The sequence below is a fragment of the Parasteatoda tepidariorum genome, chromosome 8 (assembly GCF_043381705.1).
Source record: "Parasteatoda tepidariorum isolate YZ-2023 chromosome 8, CAS_Ptep_4.0, whole genome shotgun sequence".
Classification (NCBI taxonomy): domain Eukaryota; kingdom Metazoa; phylum Arthropoda; class Arachnida; order Araneae; family Theridiidae; genus Parasteatoda; species Parasteatoda tepidariorum.
This window is the reverse complement of record NC_092211.1, coordinates 49671318-49691912: the sequence shown is the minus strand read 5'-3', so window position 1 is coordinate 49691912 and position 20595 is coordinate 49671318. Positions and strand designations below refer to the sequence as shown.

Below are 20595 nucleotides of genomic sequence, written 5' to 3'. Positions count from 1 at the left end.
ATTGCTTTATTTCCATTCATTTAAATATGTATTAAATTTTAAGTTTTAGAAAGTTCTAGGTATCTTGGTCCCGCCCACCTCGAATAATGAAGACTCAACAGTAATTAAAAGAATCTTTGTGAAAATGTAAAATAACAATAAAAAGATACTAAATATCAAACATAAACTAAATGTTAATCACTAAACAATCTAATAAAGACAAAATATAGATTTTTGTTAAGGTGAGGCTTACATGAAATTGTCCAATAAAATGAATTGATATAAACTCTTTAAATACTAGAGATGTTCATGTCACGTGGATAATTTAAAAACAAAATTTGCAAAAATGTGACACAATTTAAGTGGAAAAGGAACACAAATTTCCACTGTGTTACAAATTTAAAAATTTTAGAATTCAACAGCAAGATTTATAATTAAAGAAAATATCAAAAGGTACTCTGAATAGTATTTGATTGTCGATTAAAACTGGGAGTTATAACTTTTCAACTCCTCTCTAATTCCTGTCATAATAACTAAAATAATTAGCAGTTTTAGCTGTTCTGTCCAGCTGCCTTCTTTAATAATAATTCATCAGGTTTCGATTGCATTTATTCCTTTACTTAAATATTAATTTGTGAACTTATTTGTCTTCAGTTTTAATATGAATTTTAAAATTGCATAAAGAGAATTCTTTACAGAACATATAGTATACAAAAATTTATTATGAATAATAATAATAATAAAAAATATTCACTATAAAATTCTATAAATTTAACTAAATTTTTCATGCAAAGAATATTTTTATTTATTTCTTACTAATACTAACCTATCAATAAAAATTATTCGTTTCAAAGGACAATTCACTTCTTTTGTTGGTTTTTCAACATCTGCATCATCAAAATGTATGCTTTTTTGCTCTGGATTTATTTTCAGAAAATTATTCTGCCTTTTTGATAAAACAGTAGAACTCCACCATTCATGAAAAGGAATAGCAGATTCACCCGGGAAAATAAGTAGAACCTGAATTGAAAAAATATATATAATTAAGAATTATTTTTCAAAACACAAAAATAGCAGTAGTATCATAAGATGTGCTAAAAATGAAGTAAAAATGATTAAAAGAAAAGTATAATAATAGAAAATAAACAAAAAATGGTAGATGAATGCAGAAATTGTTGTTGTTCATTTACGTCGCACTAGAGCTGCACAATGGGCTATTAGCGACGGTCTGGGAAACATCCCTCAGGACGATCCGAAGACATGCCATCACAATTTTGATCCTCTGCGGAGGGGANCTGCACTCGAAGTCGAGCACTTTACGGTAGAACAGTTTAACGAGGACCAATACCGCACACCCTCGGTCCCTACGCAGACTGATCCAAGTGGTCACCCGCACACTGACCGCAGCCAGAGATTCATGACTTCGGTGATCTGCTGGGAACCGTGTCTTAACGACCAGTCCACTGCGGGACATGAATGCAGACGTAAAACATAAAGATGAATGCAGAGAAATCTATATTTTAGGCATTTCAGTTCAATCTTTATGTTTAGAAGTTTTAAAACACTCAATATATTTTTAGATTTAAAGATCCATGAATAATTCCTCTTCTTTATATTAACACTGTGAACATTTTTAAGTACACCACTTTATAAAACTACTTAATATAAAATTTGATGGCAAAAAACATTGCAAATAGTAGTTGAATTGCAACTGAAACAAATAGTGTTTTTTTTCTATCAAAATTGTCAAAACAAAATAAATTTAGTTACTAACTGTCAAAACAAAATAAATTTTAGTCTAATAATTTTATACATCAGAACTTTGTTTAAAAATTAATTACAACTTAATATTTCAAAACTGCTCCACCCTCATGACAGCTTTGCACATTTGCTTTCTAAGATGACACAGAATTGAAATTAAGACAAAATAATTGATCAAAATAAATGCTTCCGGAATATTTTTGGCAGGAAATGATTAATCTGTTACAAATTTTTTTCCACATAGACGTACCATTTCCCCCCAAATTCATATTATAGCTTTGTAATTTTGCACATTTTAATAGCATTGTATAGCAACTTATAAACTTATATTAGCAGTGGGATCATTACCAACTTGGCAACATTTTTGGTGGCAAAAGCTTTATCTAACCTTCCTGAAGTTTAGAAGCTTTAAACGCATTAAAAATTGAGTAATCAGAGAATTCACAAAGAGCTTGTTGAAATTTTTTTTCCATGAAAATGGTATAAGATGGACCATTTTGGTTTTGATTGTTAATCAAAGTCAAAGGTTTTGTTTAATAAAGCACCTTTTCTTTAACATACAGAATGACACAATTTAATCTAAAGGACAAAAAAATATCTTTAAATTTGTTGTACAGTGTAGTTTGTCTCATTTGTTTATTTTTTCCACTAAATTTACTTGAATTATTAATAAAATATTTTAATCTCTTTTTAACCCCCTTTGAAAATATTAATAAGTTGTATAATAATATTTTGAAAGAAATATTAATATGTAACTTATTATTTTTCTAAAGAAATTTAGTACAATACAAAGATGTTGCACAAAAGAAAAAGTTGACCTCATTTAGTTAAGTATATCTGAATGATATCACATATTTTATTATGTAACTAAATACTATTACTTATATAATGAAGTCAAATATATCTTAAAAATTTGAAATATTAGAGTTTTGAGAATGAGTATACTTGATTACAAAAATAGTTAAATTTTTAGTGATTTACATCACAATTGCCGTACAAATCAAGTAATATATAACACATGTATGTTAAAGATTTAAAAATGAATAAAACTTAGAATCTTTTTTTTTCTTTCAAGCAAATACTAATTTCACTTACCTCAAAACAAAACTTTTATTAAAATGAAAAAACTTAAAGTAATGAGCTACATTTGTAAAAGTATCTATAATGGATAGTAAAAAGAAAAAGAAGATTGGTACAGAGGTACCATTGAAATCAGTGTAAAAAAAGGAAGTGTGCGATTAATGTACCACTCCAGCCTTTAAAACAAAAATTCAAGAATAAGTAATTTTATTACTTTTTTTAAAACTGATTCCAATAAACTTTGGAAAAAAAAAGGAATTATAACATAATTACAAAATGTAGAAATACCGATTCAAGGTGTTGAAATATTGAAATATTTTGATAGAATTTAAATATTTCTAAAACTAGATATAATTAAATTAATGCTGAGGATATATACAAAATTTATACTGACTTGGCCATGATTAAGCTGCTTTTTTTTAAAGTTTATTTAAAAATAATTATAAACAACATAAAATCTAAAATTAATATTACATACTTTATAATGTACAACTTAAAAGAAAACATACCTCATCATAATTATAAGTGGGAAAATTTGGATATGTGTACACTGTTACATCTTCTGAAGCTAAAACAGCAGCATGTGCAGCAGTACTTTTACCATCGACCTCCTTAGGATGCTTTATTATGTCAATTTTTATTGGCAGCTAAAAGGTTAAAATTATTGAATAACATACAAGAGAAATACATCAATATATTTAATTTAAAAAGTATTAAAATATTTTTGCTTTGAAATGAATATATATATACAGAGAGGGAGAGAAAAAAAAAGAGAACTAAGTACATAACATATTTTTTTCAAAACAAAGTAAACTAACAAAAATTTATTAATTGATAAACAGCTTGAAAGCTTTTTTCTGTTATTTAAATGGAAAATTATGAGAAAACAAACTTTAATACTTATAGTTTTAAAATCACTTAAAAAATTTAACCAGTTAAGAATAATCCAAACAAAGTAAATAATCAGAATTTAACCTATAAACACAGGTAATTTTACCAATAAATAATAATTACTTAAACAGTGAATAAATTTTTTTCGCAATGGAATCTGAATAAAAAGGCAGTGTTTTTAAGGGATGTCGGCTTATTTTGACACAAAGAGGGCTCATTTATTGGGATCAAAGTAGGGCCGGCCGCCCTTCAAAAACACTTAGGAGAATACTGTGTTATCTTTAATATTTGGAAAGTAAAATAAGTTAAAACTGTAAATAATGTATGTGCATAATCCTATGCAAAAAATTTGTTTTTCATACATCCCTCCTGAATGGATAGATAAAATTTTTTAGGTAAGAAAACTAAAATTGTTTTTACACCTACAATTTTTACAATTTCAGGATTTTCAAACAAACAGTTCAGGCATTACAAGAGTAAGATAGACACGTAGATAGACAGATGCACATAATCTTTCTCTTATTATAATGCAACCTTGACACTATAACCAAGCCACTAAAAAGTTTTTGTCATCAAAAATCCAATATTTTTAATAATTTAATTTAAATAACAATTGTACTGACTTTTTAAAAGTCATAGAATATGTTTATACTTCAAACAGTGTTAACTTCTTTGCTTCTTTATTTAATTTTACGTCTTACTGAAATTCTTCTGCTTTATCATTTTTCTTGTTTGATATATTCTAATGTTGTAACCTCTTTTAACATTTCTGACTCCTCCCAGCTTTAACATATTTCTACAATACTATCCACTCCCCAGCATCTACTTCATAATTATCAGTTTATTCTTTTTATAGGGAGTTCTTTCTAATCACACACACATCAACATTCAACCCCGAGCCTAAGGGGGCATAGGCTCAGTGTTAAGGTTGGAAGATAAGTTGGCAGATGTTCTTATCTATGCACATGTATATCTTAATATTTTCATTTAGAGGAATGAGCGATTGTCTAACTTCTTTTAAGACATGAATATCTCTTCTTCTTAAATTAGAGATTCAAGATATAGCTCATAAAATCATCCAAGAAAAATCTCAAATAATTAAGTTCAAAGAAGAAACAAAAAACACATTAAGAAAAAAAATTTAAAATTACGAAAAAAAAAAAACACTTTTTCTTAAAAAAATATTTTGTGAAATTATGAGTAACCAAGACAGAAGAGAATACTTAATGTCAAAAAATACACAAAATAAAAAGATGACCTCAAAGAAAGACTTCGAATCAAATAATCAAGAAACCTCTACTATTACGTTTATTATAAAAAAGAAGAAGATTTATTTACAACAAAATTACAGAATCGCCGAAAATTCAAAAGACAAATCTTAAACTCTCTCAAAACTATTATTTACATTCTAAACTTACCATGGCAACCACCAAAACTCTTCTCGTTGCCATCTTTAAATAGGAACAAAAATAGGCTTCGCATAAGCACATAATATTTCACAATTAATTAAAATAGGTTTTTTTTTTCTAAAAGAGGCCTTGACATAACAAATATATAAGATATTCAGATTTTTTTGTAACATTAAAAAATTTGTCTTCAAAGTTTGTGATATCAAGGTTTGACACCTCTCTTTAAAATGAACGAGAATACAATGGTTATATTCTCCATTCAAACTCGAATTCCCCGAAATTTCAAAAGTAAAATTTTAAGAAGTTTTAGACTTAATGATTTAATTTCATATAATTTCAATAGTAATTTAGGCATACATATTAAGAATTTCATTTAAATTCAGAAACTTCACAAATTTTTTTTTTTCAATCTGCAGTTGTTAAATTTTTCATATTCAAAGGTTTTGTGACATTCAACACAAGAAACCCATTTAATTCTGCATCATTATTAATTTCATAAAAAGTTCTAAAGATATGAACAAATTTTCAAAAATGTACTTTGACTAAAAGAAGTGATTCTTTATAAGTGTACAAAGGAAATAAAATTATTAATTTGATTTATTTATTAAAGTTGATGAAAAGGAAAATAAAAGATAATACAACTATCACAGCTTTAAAACATATTTCCTATATGAAACAGATTTAATATTTGATTAAATATATTTCTAATTCCAAGAAGTTCCAGAGTTCATTGCGAATTAGGTATTCTAGAGGAAGCCCTTATTTAATGCAAAAATGTAAACTTTTTGTCTCCTAATTAACATACTGGTTTTCTGTTCTTGGGTCAATAAAATCAAACGAATTTTCTCAAGAAACTTACAGACACGTGTGGTAATCTATCGGAAATCTCTTGCACTGCTACATAGCAAGTATAACAATAATATTTTCTTGATCTATGACACTTAGAACAAGTGCTACGATTTGGTACGCTTTCTAAAAAACTACAATCATCAATTTTGAATTTAGAAAATGGATCCTTCTCTTGACAATTCGTATAAAAAGAAGAAGACTCAATAAATCTCTTTTTCGATGAACTGCTGCTTGATGTTTGCATATTTATAAGGAAATATGTAATACGGTATAATGACAAAAAATTAGTGGAACAATTTATTTTCAAGATTGACACTAGATAAAATTCTTAAAAATAAATGAAGAAATAAAATAATGGAAATCGAAGATCAATAAAAGATTAAGCAACGAATTTCCATGATTCCTAGTAATATTTTATAAGTTTTAATTAATATTGTATAACCATTAAATCAGTTTTAATAGATACTATGGTATTAGGGTCAAAATCGTGTTCATGATTTGTTTATTTACGTTTTCATAATCTGTACTGCCAAACTCATTCATCTTAAAATAATGTATAAAAGTAATAATAATTTGAACCAACAAATATGATCAATAAACTTTTTATGAAATACATTTTAAAATTACTAACACATTATTTTATCCTTTTTCTAAATTTATATTCAATTATAAAAAAATAATTTAACTTTATTTTGTTTTCTACTCCTTAGCTGCAACTGTTGCTTTTTTCATTTTGTATGCCGTCTGCTACTATTTACAAATGCGGTATGTGTTGGATTTTAAATGTTATATAATGTTATATAAGGTTATTTGTGATCTTTTTTTGAAAGACAAATGTAAGGACATATTATTGTTAAAGAATATTATTTAGTACGAAATTAGGGCTAATAAAAACTGATTTATCTAATTTTTTTTTTGTTTGAAAATGTTTTTTCTTATCTTTGACAATTACTTCTGTGTAAAATTGCCAATTGCAAGTACATATATATTTATCGAATTCGGGACATACAATTGCAAATTGCACTGTAAAATCAATAAAATATAGTATTAAAACTTCTGAAGTATCGTGGTTAGATCTCACAGACGTCTTTATTCCGTTGAACTAATAGTTAGAATAAATAATCGTTTTGAATTCCATGCCTTTTCGTTCTCATAATTTTATTTTTCGTATTAAAATTTTCCCTTTTAAAGATTTACGAATCAGGTAAATAATTCTGGTTCTAATTTATTAAGAAAGGTTTAGCATGTTAATCCTTTGAAATTTCAAATATGTTGAATCTACTTCAAATTGCAATTTATTTAAGTGTGTCCCGTATGTGGTTAATATGATACAATTTTATATATTAGATGCTATTTTTTTAATTTGAAAATGAATATAAAATAGTTTTTTATTTTTTAAAATTCAATCAGTTAAAAAAATAGCAGGGAAAATTTATGTTTATGTAATGTTCACGATAATGAACACGATTATGTTTTTATTCAAGTAATCTGCATCCAAAGTATTGTTGGCAAGGTTTTGGTGGTTTGAACCATGGACAAAACTATTAAGTAAAAACTTGTGTTGCAAAAATCTAAACTATTAAAATTACATTTTGATAGATACTATTTTTTATATTTTAATCAGCACATTGTGTAATTCTGTTTAATGTTAAATACTTATTCTAGATTATTTTCTGAAAAAGAAATTGTCTATTATAAAAAAATCATTCAAAATCTATATATACTTTAAGTGTAATAATATTTAACTATTTGCTAACATATATACTAGTAGCTCCTTGTAAAGTTGCTTTGAAGGCAATTTTAAATTTTAATGATAGAAAAAGGAAAGTTAAACTTTCAAATAATTGTCTATGTCATAATTTTCTTGTATAAATATGTAAGATAATATGATATTTGGAGTTTAAAAATAAATTTAGTTAAAAAAAGAAGTAAAGAAACCTGGTAAATGATATTGATAAAAAAAAATTCTGAATATTAATTGATCTACTTAAAAATTTCTTTTAGTTCCATGTCATTTCAAAAATTTTTTTCTCTTAAATAAAGTAAAGAAAACAAATAAATTAAATGAAATAATAGAAAACAATTAAGAAATTCTGATGATTAAGTGAAAATTGTTTCTTCTCCCAACTATAACTTTTAACCTTATAATTATTGTCTAGATTTAAAAAAAAAACTTGTTTATTCAGTTCAAACTAGTTCAAATAAATTTCTTTATTAATTTAATCTTTTAAATAAAATATGATTTCACACTGTTTTTTTAGATTTTTAGCAAGTTAAGCCCAACTTTTGATCTCAAAAATCCAATCCTGATTTAAAGTTAGGTTTCTCTTTCTTCTGTAAAAATTTATATTCTGTTATAATTATAGTCACATGTCTATTTCTTTATACTAGAGACCGTATAATAATTCTGTTTTATTTTTTTAGATTTCAAAGAAAAGTATGTAATTAAAATAATCACATGAGGAACCATTGAAGTTATCTTGAAATTTTGAACAAATTTTGAAAATGTCATAGTTTTAAAAAATTATTTAAAAAGTTAAAATAATCTCATCCCCTTTCATATTATTTATTTCATCATGTCAAGTCGTATGTCTTCAATTTTACTTAAGCGTAATCAATATAAATTTATTATCACTTCTTTACACCTCCGATGTAAATTCTTTTCGTCATATGCTGATACAAATCAGCAACAAAATTTAAACCAAACAATACAAGTTTCAAAACGTCTTAAACCGTTCATTGGCCAGACAGTGAAAGAAATACTTTCTGAGGTGGATTCAAAATACACAACCGCTTCTGAATCGATAACTTTTCTTAAGGCCTTAAGAATCCATACAATGTTTAACAAAGTTCCTCCTGAGACTTTCACCAATGATCCGAAATTTAATTTATTATGTGACGTTTTTCAAAAAAACTGTGATTCTTTAAATTTAAACCTACTAATATCAGGTCTCCGTAGTTTATTAGAAGTAGGAATGCCATCTCACTCCCAGTGTGTTATAAGTGCTGAAACACAAATTTTAAATAACTGCTCTGAGCTGAACACTTTAAATTTAATTACATGTCTAAATTTTCAACAAAATTTTCTGGACTCTGATTTACAAAAGAAAGTTAAGATTGCCCTAGAGGAAGAACTAGTCAAGAAATTATCGCAAGTCGCTACTCCAGCAGAAGTTTTACTTCTCTCTAATATCTTTCACTCATTAGACAAGAATCACTCAAAGGCAGTTGAACTGAAGATTATAGAGCTAGTGCCTTCATTAAATGTTCATGAAATGTGTAAGATAATTGTTTCATTTGCTCAGCATTCAAACCGAAATACTGCTATCTTAAATGCCATAGCTTTTCACTTGAGACAAAAGAAGGAGCTACCAGATGTTAAAGAAACAGTCGACATACTTTATGCTTTCAAGAAACTAAATTATGTTGAAGTTAGATTTTTACCCTATCTATTGCATGCCGCTGCCCATGAAGTTCCAAAAATCACCCAGCCTTCATTGATATCTGGAATTCTAGTAACATGTGGACATTTGAAGTGGAAAAATGTTGGTATGATTTATTTTTTTATCTTTTTAATTTCTTAAAGAACTTTTTTTTAAAAAATAGTGAAAATTAAAAGGTCTACGTGTTTTAGAAAAATACTTTGCTAACAGGTAACATATTTACTTTACGCCATTGAATATATTAAATATATATTATATAATAAAGTTTTGTTGCATTTCTCTGATGAGGTATTTTTTCAGAGAAACATTTAATTTTTTTGATTTATAAAAAAAAAAGTTCATGTAAAGAGTAATTAATGTATAATTTATCATAAACTAATTATATTTGCTAATCAGCCTTTGATTTCATGTGCTTTATGTGTTACAATATAGTATACGTAAATATTTTTTTTCATTTCAATGTTCCTATATCATATTACAACAAGGCCTTATCAAGCTCAACATTTCTCTTTCTATTTATCATTCTTATATCTTGTTATAGCAGGTCCCATTTTTAGCCAGGATTTTAAAACACAGAAAATAACTTGTTAAGTTTCCTTGCTTACTAAATCGAGATAAGTATGAACATAAAAAATAACTTAAATGATTCGCCACTTGACCAGCTTTATTAAAACATAAAATTATATTTATCCATTGTTAATTATTTAATTTAACAAATTTTAATGATTGTTTGTTTTTTTTTAATTTTATTTCCATAATAAAACAACTAATGCAGTAGGGAACCGATTATTCCGAAACGATCGGGACCATCGCTATTCCGGATGACTGATTTTTCCGGTTTTCTGGATCGCTACAAAAAGCCGTTTTTTTTATCGTTAAACCCAACTAAAAAAAAATAATATTTGGTAATAATCTTGAAAAAACGAAGTAATACACTAATGATTATTTCCAAAATTAAGGTAAAGTAAACATCTTTCAAAAAATAAAGAAAAATCCTAAAATCTTATGAGGAAAATTTTTTTTTAAATGGCAGGAAAATTTTTCGAATTTGGTTCCGGTTTTTTTGTTTTCCGGTTTACTGATTTCCGGATAACGGGTTCTGTACTGTACATCATATGTTTTATCACCATATGTTTTATCTGTAGGGAAGTTTTTTTTAGGGTTTAAGGGGAGGGGAATATTTTTAACCACTACATGTTAATATTTCTAAAAGCTTATATTCATTATATTTGAAAACGTTTTAACCTTCAAAATGTTTCTCCTTAAAACCAATAAATAAATAAAAGAAATTAAAAAACACCTGTGTGACAGTAGAATATCAATATCACATAATTCTATAAACTGTAACTCTCTATGAACTGCATTACCTTTACAATCTCTAAACTAAAACAAATCAAAATTGAAAAATTTGTAGGATTTTAATTTTAATGCTCTTGATAGTTTAATTTTTTTCTGCAAATTATAAATTCTCAAGTTTATACTTTTGTGTTTTAAACTATTTGTATTTAAAGCTTATTTTGAAGCATAAATATTGTTCCGTTTCAGATATACATTCCCATACTTAGTAGGATAATTTATTGATAATGATATTTTGATCTAGGTTTGCATTATAACGATCTTCTACAGCATTTATCANAGGCGCTTGTCCTAAGAAACCAGACCTTTAGATATACATTCCCATACTTAGTAGGATAATTTATTGATAATGATATTTTGATCTAGGTTTGCATTATAACGATCTTCTACAGCATTTATCATTTGTTGGCAAAAATATTATGTGTCGGGTAGCCCCGCCCAGTTACAAAATTTATATTTTTTCAGGTGTAAATGAAAATGACCAATGGGACAATAGATAAACCTCATTTATCATTTTTATCACAAAATTATTTTATTCGTTACATATTTATAAACTTTTAGTGAATTCTATCATTTAATAACAACAATATTTGTTGTTAAAAATGCATATAACATTCAAATTTGAAGCAATAAAATAATAATCTTTGCAACCGTACATTTATCGACGAAATAAAATTGGGCGGTGATACCCGACATTCATGTGAGCGGGGCTACCCGAAATCCAATTTTTTTGTAAATTTGTAATTACTCGAACAATTTTTTACATACAAACTTCTTTCTTTGTGCAAATTAAACTTAAGACTACATACTTTAATGCTGTATGTATAGAAAAAATTATTTTTTTAGTATTAAAATGAAGTTTAATCGAAACATTCAACCAATTTTTCTTAATTTCATGACTACTGTATTCAACATATTTTTAAAACTATTATTTACAATGTTACCAGCTGCATAAATGCTTGAAACTTTGAAAATAATCTTTCTTTAATATAACAATTAATGTCCGATGGCCCATTGACTTAAAAAAATATTCTATACATATGAAATTAACAGTGGGCGGGGGTACCCGACATTCCCCTATATGTTATTAGCATTTTAAATATTTATTTTTAAAATTATAAATTTCACACATTTTAACACACTTTTAGGAAGTAAATTGCACATTTATTCTTCAATTCCTCCTAAATTAATATAATTTTGTTTCATGCTCTTGTTTTAGATAGAATAAGATAAAGAATGTTTCTTTTTTATTTCTATTCTTTTGGATAAATATTAATTTTAAATGTAACTTTAAAAATATTTTTAACATTTCTTTTCTTTCATACAGAGTTATTGGATGCTTGTACAGAATGGATAAAGAAAAATTTTAATGCTTGTCGTAATCGAGAGTTTATTGCTTTCATCTTAGCCACTGCTTCTCTGTATCATCATAATGCAAAAACTAAGGAAGTCATTGAACTGATATTACCTTTTATTACTCCTGAAAAAATTGAGTCTTCAAATGTTTTGTTAGATGTTGCATGGTCATTAAGTATTTTTGATATGTTACCAAAGGATCTTCTGCTCCATGTGTTATCTGCTGGTTTTTATAAACCTTTATTAGGTACTTAAGTTTTTTATGAAATTAGTATGTTTTTTTACAGTTTATTATATTTTAATGAATATAATTTCATAATACTTTATACAATAGTGAAAGTATCATCTGTATTTAAAAAACAATTTAAGTGAATTTTTTATAAATTTTAATTTATTTTAGAGCCATAAAAAATTAAGAATATCATTTAAATTTCTTCGTATTCAGCTAAGGATTTTGCTACTTTTACAATTAATCCAAATATTTATTTGATTTTAATCTTTCTAATCAGTTTTCTCTTAAAAAAATATAGTATCTTTGTTAACATGAGTTGAATTAAATAGTGTCTTTTTTATCATTTTGGTATTTATTATTTGATATTAAATTAAATAAAAATTTGGTTTTGATGTTCATGTTTTGGATATATATATATATTTTTGTGCAATTGTTATAAAAATTATTCTTATTTTATTAGCTAGTTTTCAATAGTATGAATCTGTTATTTTTTTCTTTATAAATATTTACTCTTATTTTTGGTATTGTTAAAAATTTAAATTAGTGATCTCATTAAAAATTTTGGGTTTCAATTTTTTATAATTCAATCTTTTTAGTTTAATATATTTGTAATTAATTTATTTTTAAAAATTGATAATTTTTTTTTTGTTGACAATGAAAAAATTCTGAGGGAGAGAAAATTGCATATATTTTTCACTTGTTTTAGATGTGCCTGATCCTCAAGTTCAAATCACTAATAAGCTTAAGCTGATGAATTTAAAAGGAGTTTTAAAAGTGAAGTATCCTGAACACATATTTGGATGTGATCTTTACTTAGAACCTATAAAAGTAAGCTCTTTTTAGTCATTTAGATTCTTTTAATTGTTGATTTTATATATTTTTATGCTTGTCTACTTAATTTTTCACATGTTTTTTTTTAAAAATAATTTCTTTATTTTAATATCTCAACTGATTTAAGTTCTTTTAATTCTTGTTTTCAAAATATTAATGCATGGATTTCATACTAAAACAAATATTAACACATGTGATTCTGGTTTACACTATTTAATTCGTTATTTTAAATATTTTTTTTTATTTTAATTTCCAATTTACTTTAAATTATGTTTTCCATATTTTGATGTATAATTGTTTTCCTAAGGGCATAAAAAATATTTAAAAAATAGTGATACAATTTTCTTGAAACTTGTTTTTCTGTGTAATGATAAAGATATGGTGTTAAAATGTTGGACATATGGAGATCAAAGAGGAAGAACAGTTTTCTTAAAAAATAACGATGGTATTGCCACCAGTTACATTTTGAGGATATGTTTTCACAAATTAATAAAGTGAAAAATCAGTTTGCCACTGAAAGTTATTGCTCGGTGAAGATGGGTCGTACTGTACAAAAACCTTTGTTTTCTGTATGCAAAGACTTTAATCCACATAAAACGTTCTTTTTCTGTTATTTTCATCCATATAAATTTTAATAAACACCACAAAAATTTTCATTGAGTTATTTCAATAACTTGAAACAATGTACTCTTTACCTAAATCATTATCACTTTGGCTTTCTAATATTTTTTGAAAATTTCTTCCAACTGTTTATTTGTTTTTAGTATTCATTGAATTTAAGCCTTAGTTTTTTTTTTTTTTTAATGTGAGGATATTTAATAAAGAGCTTTTAAATCTCACAACTGCATAATTCATTAGTTTATACTGTAGATGAAGTTTTTAAATTGGTAAGTGTGATTTGTTTTTATTGTTTTGTGTTCTCTTTCAGCTAAAAGATAGTTCTGATATTGAAAATGGTAGGAGGCATGTGATTAAGGTTTTGAGCAATTTTGTTCCAACAGAGAAATGTTTGTGCACCAATCAAACTAACGATATGGGCATTTTTATAGGTAATGCAGAAACATTTTCCAAACTTTGATTTTCATGTAACTTTGATTTTGCTTGCCTAAATGTAGCACAGTAACAAAATTTCATTACACAATTTATTATGCACACAACCATTTCATATTTTAATTTATGTATGTCATGAAAATGACTGATCATTGCTAATTTGATTATTTATTTTCCAAGAAAAAATATTACTGAAATCATTTAAACTATCCACTTCCTATTTATTTTTTTTATATAAGTCTTCATTAGTTAACTTGTTATTCACAATAATATTTATTTTTTGTACAAATCTTATTATGTATGTTTTAAATTTCTCTTTTTCATTTTAATACATAACATAAAAGGAAATTATATCTTATTTTTCAGATGCAGAGTTTATTATGGATAAAAATAAAAAACCATTATCTTTAGCTGAATATGGTGTGATAGCTCAGACTCCAAAAAAATCTAAGTTGTTACCCTCAGGAGCTCAAAGGTACATTTTTTTTTTGCCAAAAATTTTTTTGACAGTGATCCCGCCCTCCCAAATAATGTTTTTACTATTGTCTTAATCAAAAATTGTTCAATTCTTGATTTTAGAAATTTTAGTCACTCTTAGAAGGTGAGTTAAACATTTTAAAGTCAAATCAAATTATATCCATCATAAATTCAATCTATAAAAAAATAATAAAGTTATTGTCTAATCAGCCTTAGTTTATGTGGTATTATATACCACATATGAAATATTTATTTGATAACATAAATATATTTTGCTATATTTAACCTTAGCAAATTAAAATGCATGTTTTAATTAATTTGCAATGAATTTAATTATTAATTAATTATGTTATATTATTAATATATTTCATTATGTTACTTTAATATGGTATATTTTTGTTAAATTTATAATTTTTTAACTAAGAAAAATTGGTGTGATTTAATTACTACCTATTTAATGATAAGCTATCACAATTATGATAGCTAACTGAACTGTTTTTCAACAATTTTTCTGAATTAAAAAATTATTAATTTAACAAAAATATACCATATTAAAGTAACATAATTAAATTAATAGCAATCATAATAGATTAATTAAAACAAGTATTTTGATTTGCCAAGGTTAAATATAGCATAATATACCTATGTTATAAAACAAATACTTCATAGATATACAATACCATAATTTACATTAAAGTTAAGTCTGCTTTAAAAAAAATGTGCTGTTTTTATTATCATTTAAATTTGTTTTTTATTGCGCTGCAACTATTCATTGAAGTGCTTGTGAAAGAGTAATATTTTCATCTTTTAAATGGCTTATATATACATTTGTAATTTTTTAAGTATTTAATATATTGGCTGTTATATTATATATACATTTATAATAAGTTAAAAATACAAAGAAAACATAGAAAAAAATCTATAAATTTTTTTAAGAGAAGAATTATTACTAAATAAATATTTCTCAAAAATTTAAAAAGAAAAAAAAATAAATAAGGAAAAAATATAATTTTTGTAATCAGTTCACACGATTATATCCGCAAGAAAGAGTGCTTTCTAATATTGTATTAATATAGCCAAAGCAAAGTATATCTATATAATTTTATATACCCTATTCATTATTCAAAGAATTGGTCTTCAGATATATATTCAAATTATTCATAATTTTCTTTTTCTTTTGCCAGTTTTCTTCATACAATTTAACATTTCAAACAATTATTTAACATTAGGAAATTTCTTATTTGATTTTAGCGAAAATAAATAAGAAAATGTTAAAAAATTTTATGTAAATACTACAAAACAAATCTTCAATTAAAATTGTATAATCATTTTCTTATTAATCCTGATACTGTTGTTAAACTATATTTTTGAAACCTTCTCTGCACATTTTTCTTTTTAATTTTGTGTATGATCAACTTATCACTTTACTTAAAAAGAAATTATATGTTACTATTTGTATTTTAAGTTATAAAAAATTAATTCACGCAAATGTAAATTAATATTACATGTATGTAATATTAATTATTAGTTAATTAATGTAATATTAATTAATTACTTAATAAAATAATATTATATGTAAATTAATATTACATATGCATTAATGACTTTTTCCCCCCTCCTTAGTTCTGAAGTATCTATCTATATTATATATGTATACGTGTATATATATACATATATATGTATACATAATATACATATATATCTATATATATAGATAGAGATACATAGGCATAGCATGAGGGGCATACTTTTTGTTTTTAGAAAACTGTTTATTTATTTTAAGTTGTATGTAAATTCACATGTTTGTTTTTATATTAATGTATATTTATAGATAAATGTATGTATAAAACTTAAAATAGGCAACCAATTTTCTAAAAATAAAAAAGTGTGCCCCCCCTTACGGTACGCTTATATACATATATGTTTTATGTGATTTATAGTTTACTAAACAATGCTAATAAATAGCAAAAAATAAGTTGTTACTTTTTTTTAATTCAAGAATATAGTTTGTGTTTTCAGAATTCTTTGATATTTATTTTTATATAAATATCATGATGTATTATTTATTCAAAGTAAGCATAAATAAATCTGTCATTGAAAAAAAAACCCATATTGAATATGAATTTCACCATATTGGACCCATAGTTACGTGCAGAAACTTAAATTATAGAAAAGTTAGATTATTTTCTGAATAATTATTCTAGTTAGTTAAATATTTAATGTTTCTACTATGTCAGCTGGGTTAAAAGAAATGTTCTTTTTTTTTCTTTCTAGTTTTGACTCAGAAAACTCAAATTTGCTCTCAATATGTCACTGCAAAGGCAAAAACTTTCATTTCTCTTTAATTTTTTAAGAGTTTTAGAACACAGAAATAAGGGAAGGGAAATTGCGTTATTTTGGATTTTTAGTTAAGTAAAATTATACCAACTATGGAGGTCAAGTTTATGTCTTGTACTTAGGTTAGTACAAAACATATTTAATATTTGCGAATATTCTGCTTGTTAATATTTTATTTGATAACTATTTTGTTAAATGAAAAAAGAAAATTTCATTTATATTATGAAAATTTGTATGGAAGGAAATTTTTGTTTTAATACTATGCAACAATGAGGTTAACTTTTTAAATGTATAGATATCAAAAAACTTAATGTTTTTAAGAATATCAAGATATTTACGATCTATGAATTATTTGTCATTAAGTGATAAAAGTTATATTTCCTTACAATTGTTTGTTAAATGCTTATGACTTTAAAGAAATAATACCCTGATAAAAAAAGGCGTTGCAATTTTTTTTTCTTTCTTCTTATCAGTTGTCTACTTTGACTCTCTTCTATGTATTTAAAATGTTATAAAAAGTGAAGTGGTTAAAACTATTTTTTCTTCATTCATTTAGTACTAATATTTTTTGATAAGAATTCATGTTTAAATTTTAGTTATTATAGTTTAGTTGAGGAAAATGAGAAAAACAATGAATATCAACATTTATTTCTATAATTATTAAAACTGCTTTGTGATATTAAAATGTATAAGTGTGATAGATCTGGAAAAATTATTTAAAAAAAATCAAAATTAATGAACTAGCATTAATTAATATAAATTTTATCCTAATAGTTTTGTGAAGAAAATTCATTTTATAAGTTTTCATACATGAAACAAGATTTAAAATATCTATCATCGGTGTGTTTCGTTTTTGTAAATGATTAAATACAATTTCATACCGTTTAAGACAATTAAAGATTTTAATTTCCAGTTATAACTTTAGTCCTTTTAAGAATTTTAATTTCATAGCTATTAAAATCGTTGAAATATTTTTTTTCCCCTCGTGTTAATGCAATGGCATTGATATCATAAGTATAGATTTTATTTAAACTTAGCCAACACTTAATAAACGCCATAAGAGAGCCTTCAATTTATATCTTCAATGTAATGATAGTCAAAATAATTTTAAATAAAATTTATTGAAAGCAGAATCAAGAGTGAATGTAAAATTTCTGCTATAGAATTAAAAATAAAATCTTCCAGAAAATCTAGGGGAGTTGGCAAGTAAGCTATTTATTATTTATGTAACTTAAATTTTATTTATTTCTTACAGAATAGCACTTTTAGTAATGTTCCATAAAGACTATGTACAAAACTCTGGAAACTTAACTGGAGTAAATATTCTAGCAGCAAAATTATTAACTCATCTAGGTTATGCAGTTGTACAAGTAAGAATATTTTCTTATTTTATGCAATTTAGAAATTATTTCATTATTTATATGCTTTCAAGTATAATGACAGGAAAGATATTTTTTTGGTGTTAATAAAACACCATAAATCAAAGTGAAATATTTGTGGTTTGTTGGCTGATGAAGATGATTTAAGCATTTTTGTGAAGTGGATAATTATTATTGAAAATCTTTCTGTTGATGTTTAAAAAACAGAATTTTAATTAAAAATGTTAAAAACAAACAAGCCTTTAAATTTAAATTTCTCTTATACTTTATCTCTGAGAGATATGAGTTTTTTTTTAAATATAAATTCCTTTGTTAAAAATATTTTGTTATACTGCAATTAAAGTAAAACTTGTTGCCTTAAAATATTACTAAATTCTTTCACTTTAAGGTTTTAAAATTAGTTTTTAGCGTTTTATAGCAATTTTTGGAAATATATTGAACAAATATTGCTGAATTGCTAATCAAAATCTTTGCAATGATTAAAATGTTGCTTTTAAATATTATCATTAAAACTTTTACAAGGCACAAATTACGTTAAATTAATTTAAACTAAAGTGAGAAAGAAAATTTTAAAATATTATTTTTGAAGGTATAAATAATTTAAATATGCTAATCTCTAATTACTTTACAAAAAAAATAGCTTATTATTTTAAATAACTTTAAAATTGTTTTTAAATATACAATATGGAAATATCTTTTTAAGAATGTAGATACAATTACAGTAACTAAAATAAAACCTTTCGTCTATTTTTATTGACTGCTAATTTGTAAGTAAACATGTTTAGATATAATTCCATATTTTTATTGAGTACAGACCGAAAAGTTATGTTAATCTCTAAGTCTGGTCACATTTTTTGGATAATTGGTTTATTGTGAGAACTTTTAGTATTTCTTAAAATATATGTGTGAGAATGTATACTACCCTACAATAATGGAAGAAACACTTTAAGCTTTCGAATTTTTTTATTTTTAATTTATCAAGATACAATTAGAGGAGTTTTAGATAATGCAATTTTATTAATACTGTGCAATAAAGTTTAAAACTTTTAGGGGTTTATGGGACTGACAATTAATTGTGAAAACAATTACTTTCAAACACCATAGAAAAAAATTCAAGCAATAAGAGAGTAACTTGGTTCTTATTTGCAATAAACTCCATAAAATTTCACAAACCTAACTTTAAATATTTATAGAGATATGTATATTTTTATTAAAAAAAGTTATTTTTTTCCCCTTCTTCATTTTGCAATGAGTTGTATTTGGCAACTAAAGTCAGATTTGAATATCTTAAAAAGTTTCAAGCAATTTTTACTCTTTTAAGCTTTTTTTACTCTTTTAAAAAAAGCTCAAAATGATAAGGGGTCTCCCATAAATTTCATTGTAGGTTATTATAAAGTGGTGTAATTTGTGCAATTCTATAAAAAGTACAAAATAAACTTAAAAATTGCTTGATTTTCTTTTAAATTTTTAAGATATTCAAATTAAAGTTTTCATTAGTCGCCAAAAAGGATTCACTACAAAATTAAGATTTTATCTATGCAGAACTACTTTAAACACTCATACCTTATGCAGTTTTTAACGAATTTTTTCCAAAATTTAAAACAATAAATTTGTGTTTCATTTTAAATTGCTCCAAAAAATTCTGTTTACTCTTAAGAGAATAATAATTAAAAAAAAAAAACGTAAGACTAAAAAATTAGTTTTTTCTTCATAAAATTTTTACAAGCTTATTGCTTGATTTTCTGGCATAGGGTGTTCAAAAATACTCATTCCCTCAAACCTCTGGAAGTTATTGCTAAGTAAGAAAAATCACATGAACTTAACACCCCTAAAGTTACAAAAATCCTCTTAGTATTTCTTGATAAATGTGAAAAACCGAAAATGTCTCTTCCTCCATTATTATAGGGTGAAGTATCGTAAATAAGTAATATATAACTTTGTATAAAACTAATTTATAAAATTTGTAGCAGAATAGGAATCTTAAAAAACATCTTTTTTCAGATACTATATGATGACTTAATACGCAATCGAACTGAACTACAAAAGGCAAAACATCTCATGCAAAAAATTACAACTGCTATACAGAATACCAAAAGAGGCAATGTTTGATTTTAAATTATTAATAAATAGCTTTTTTTTAAAAAAATGTTATACTTTATTATTCA

At 24.8% G+C, this 20595-nt stretch overlaps 2 protein-coding genes across 6 annotated transcripts in view; one reads left to right on the top strand and one right to left on the bottom strand.

Moving 5' to 3' along the window:
• LOC107455131 (tRNA-uridine aminocarboxypropyltransferase 1) overlaps nt 1–6493 on the bottom strand; it is a 58584-nt gene extending 52091 nt beyond the window's left edge. For 2 of the 4 annotated variants that reach the window (XM_071183985.1, XM_043044527.2), the window contains exons 1-3: nt 5980–6492; nt 3330–3467; nt 806–999 (exon numbers count right to left, since the gene is read on the bottom strand). In XM_071183985.1, the coding sequence (XP_071040086.1) occupies nt 806–999; nt 3330–3467; nt 5980–6213 (566 nt within the window). In that variant the 5' untranslated portion in view covers nt 6214–6492. Of the gene's footprint in view, nt 1–805; nt 1000–3329; nt 3468–5129 lie in introns of all 4 variants that reach the window. The other 2 variants (XM_016072591.3, XM_043044528.2) reach the window with 2 other exon arrangements.
• Nucleotides 6494–6665: 172 nt separating this feature from the next.
• Nucleotides 6666–20576, top strand: LOC107455134 (FAST kinase domain-containing protein 4). 2 transcript variants are annotated; one of them, XM_043044529.2, is made up of 8 exons: nt 6666–6734; nt 8394–9518; nt 12096–12371; nt 13063–13184; nt 14116–14236; nt 14604–14712; nt 18307–18421; nt 20432–20576. In XM_043044529.2, exons 2-8 carry the CDS (start codon nt 8546–8548, stop codon nt 20537–20539), a joined length of 1824 nt encoding a protein of 607 aa, XP_042900463.1. In that variant the 5' UTR covers nt 6666–6734; nt 8394–8545; the 3' UTR covers nt 20540–20576. The 2 variants fall into 2 exon arrangements, with proteins under 2 accessions (XP_042900463.1, XP_015928085.2); XM_016072599.3 differs by having other exon boundaries at nt 6705–6805.
• Nucleotides 20577–20595: the final 19 nt, after the last annotated feature.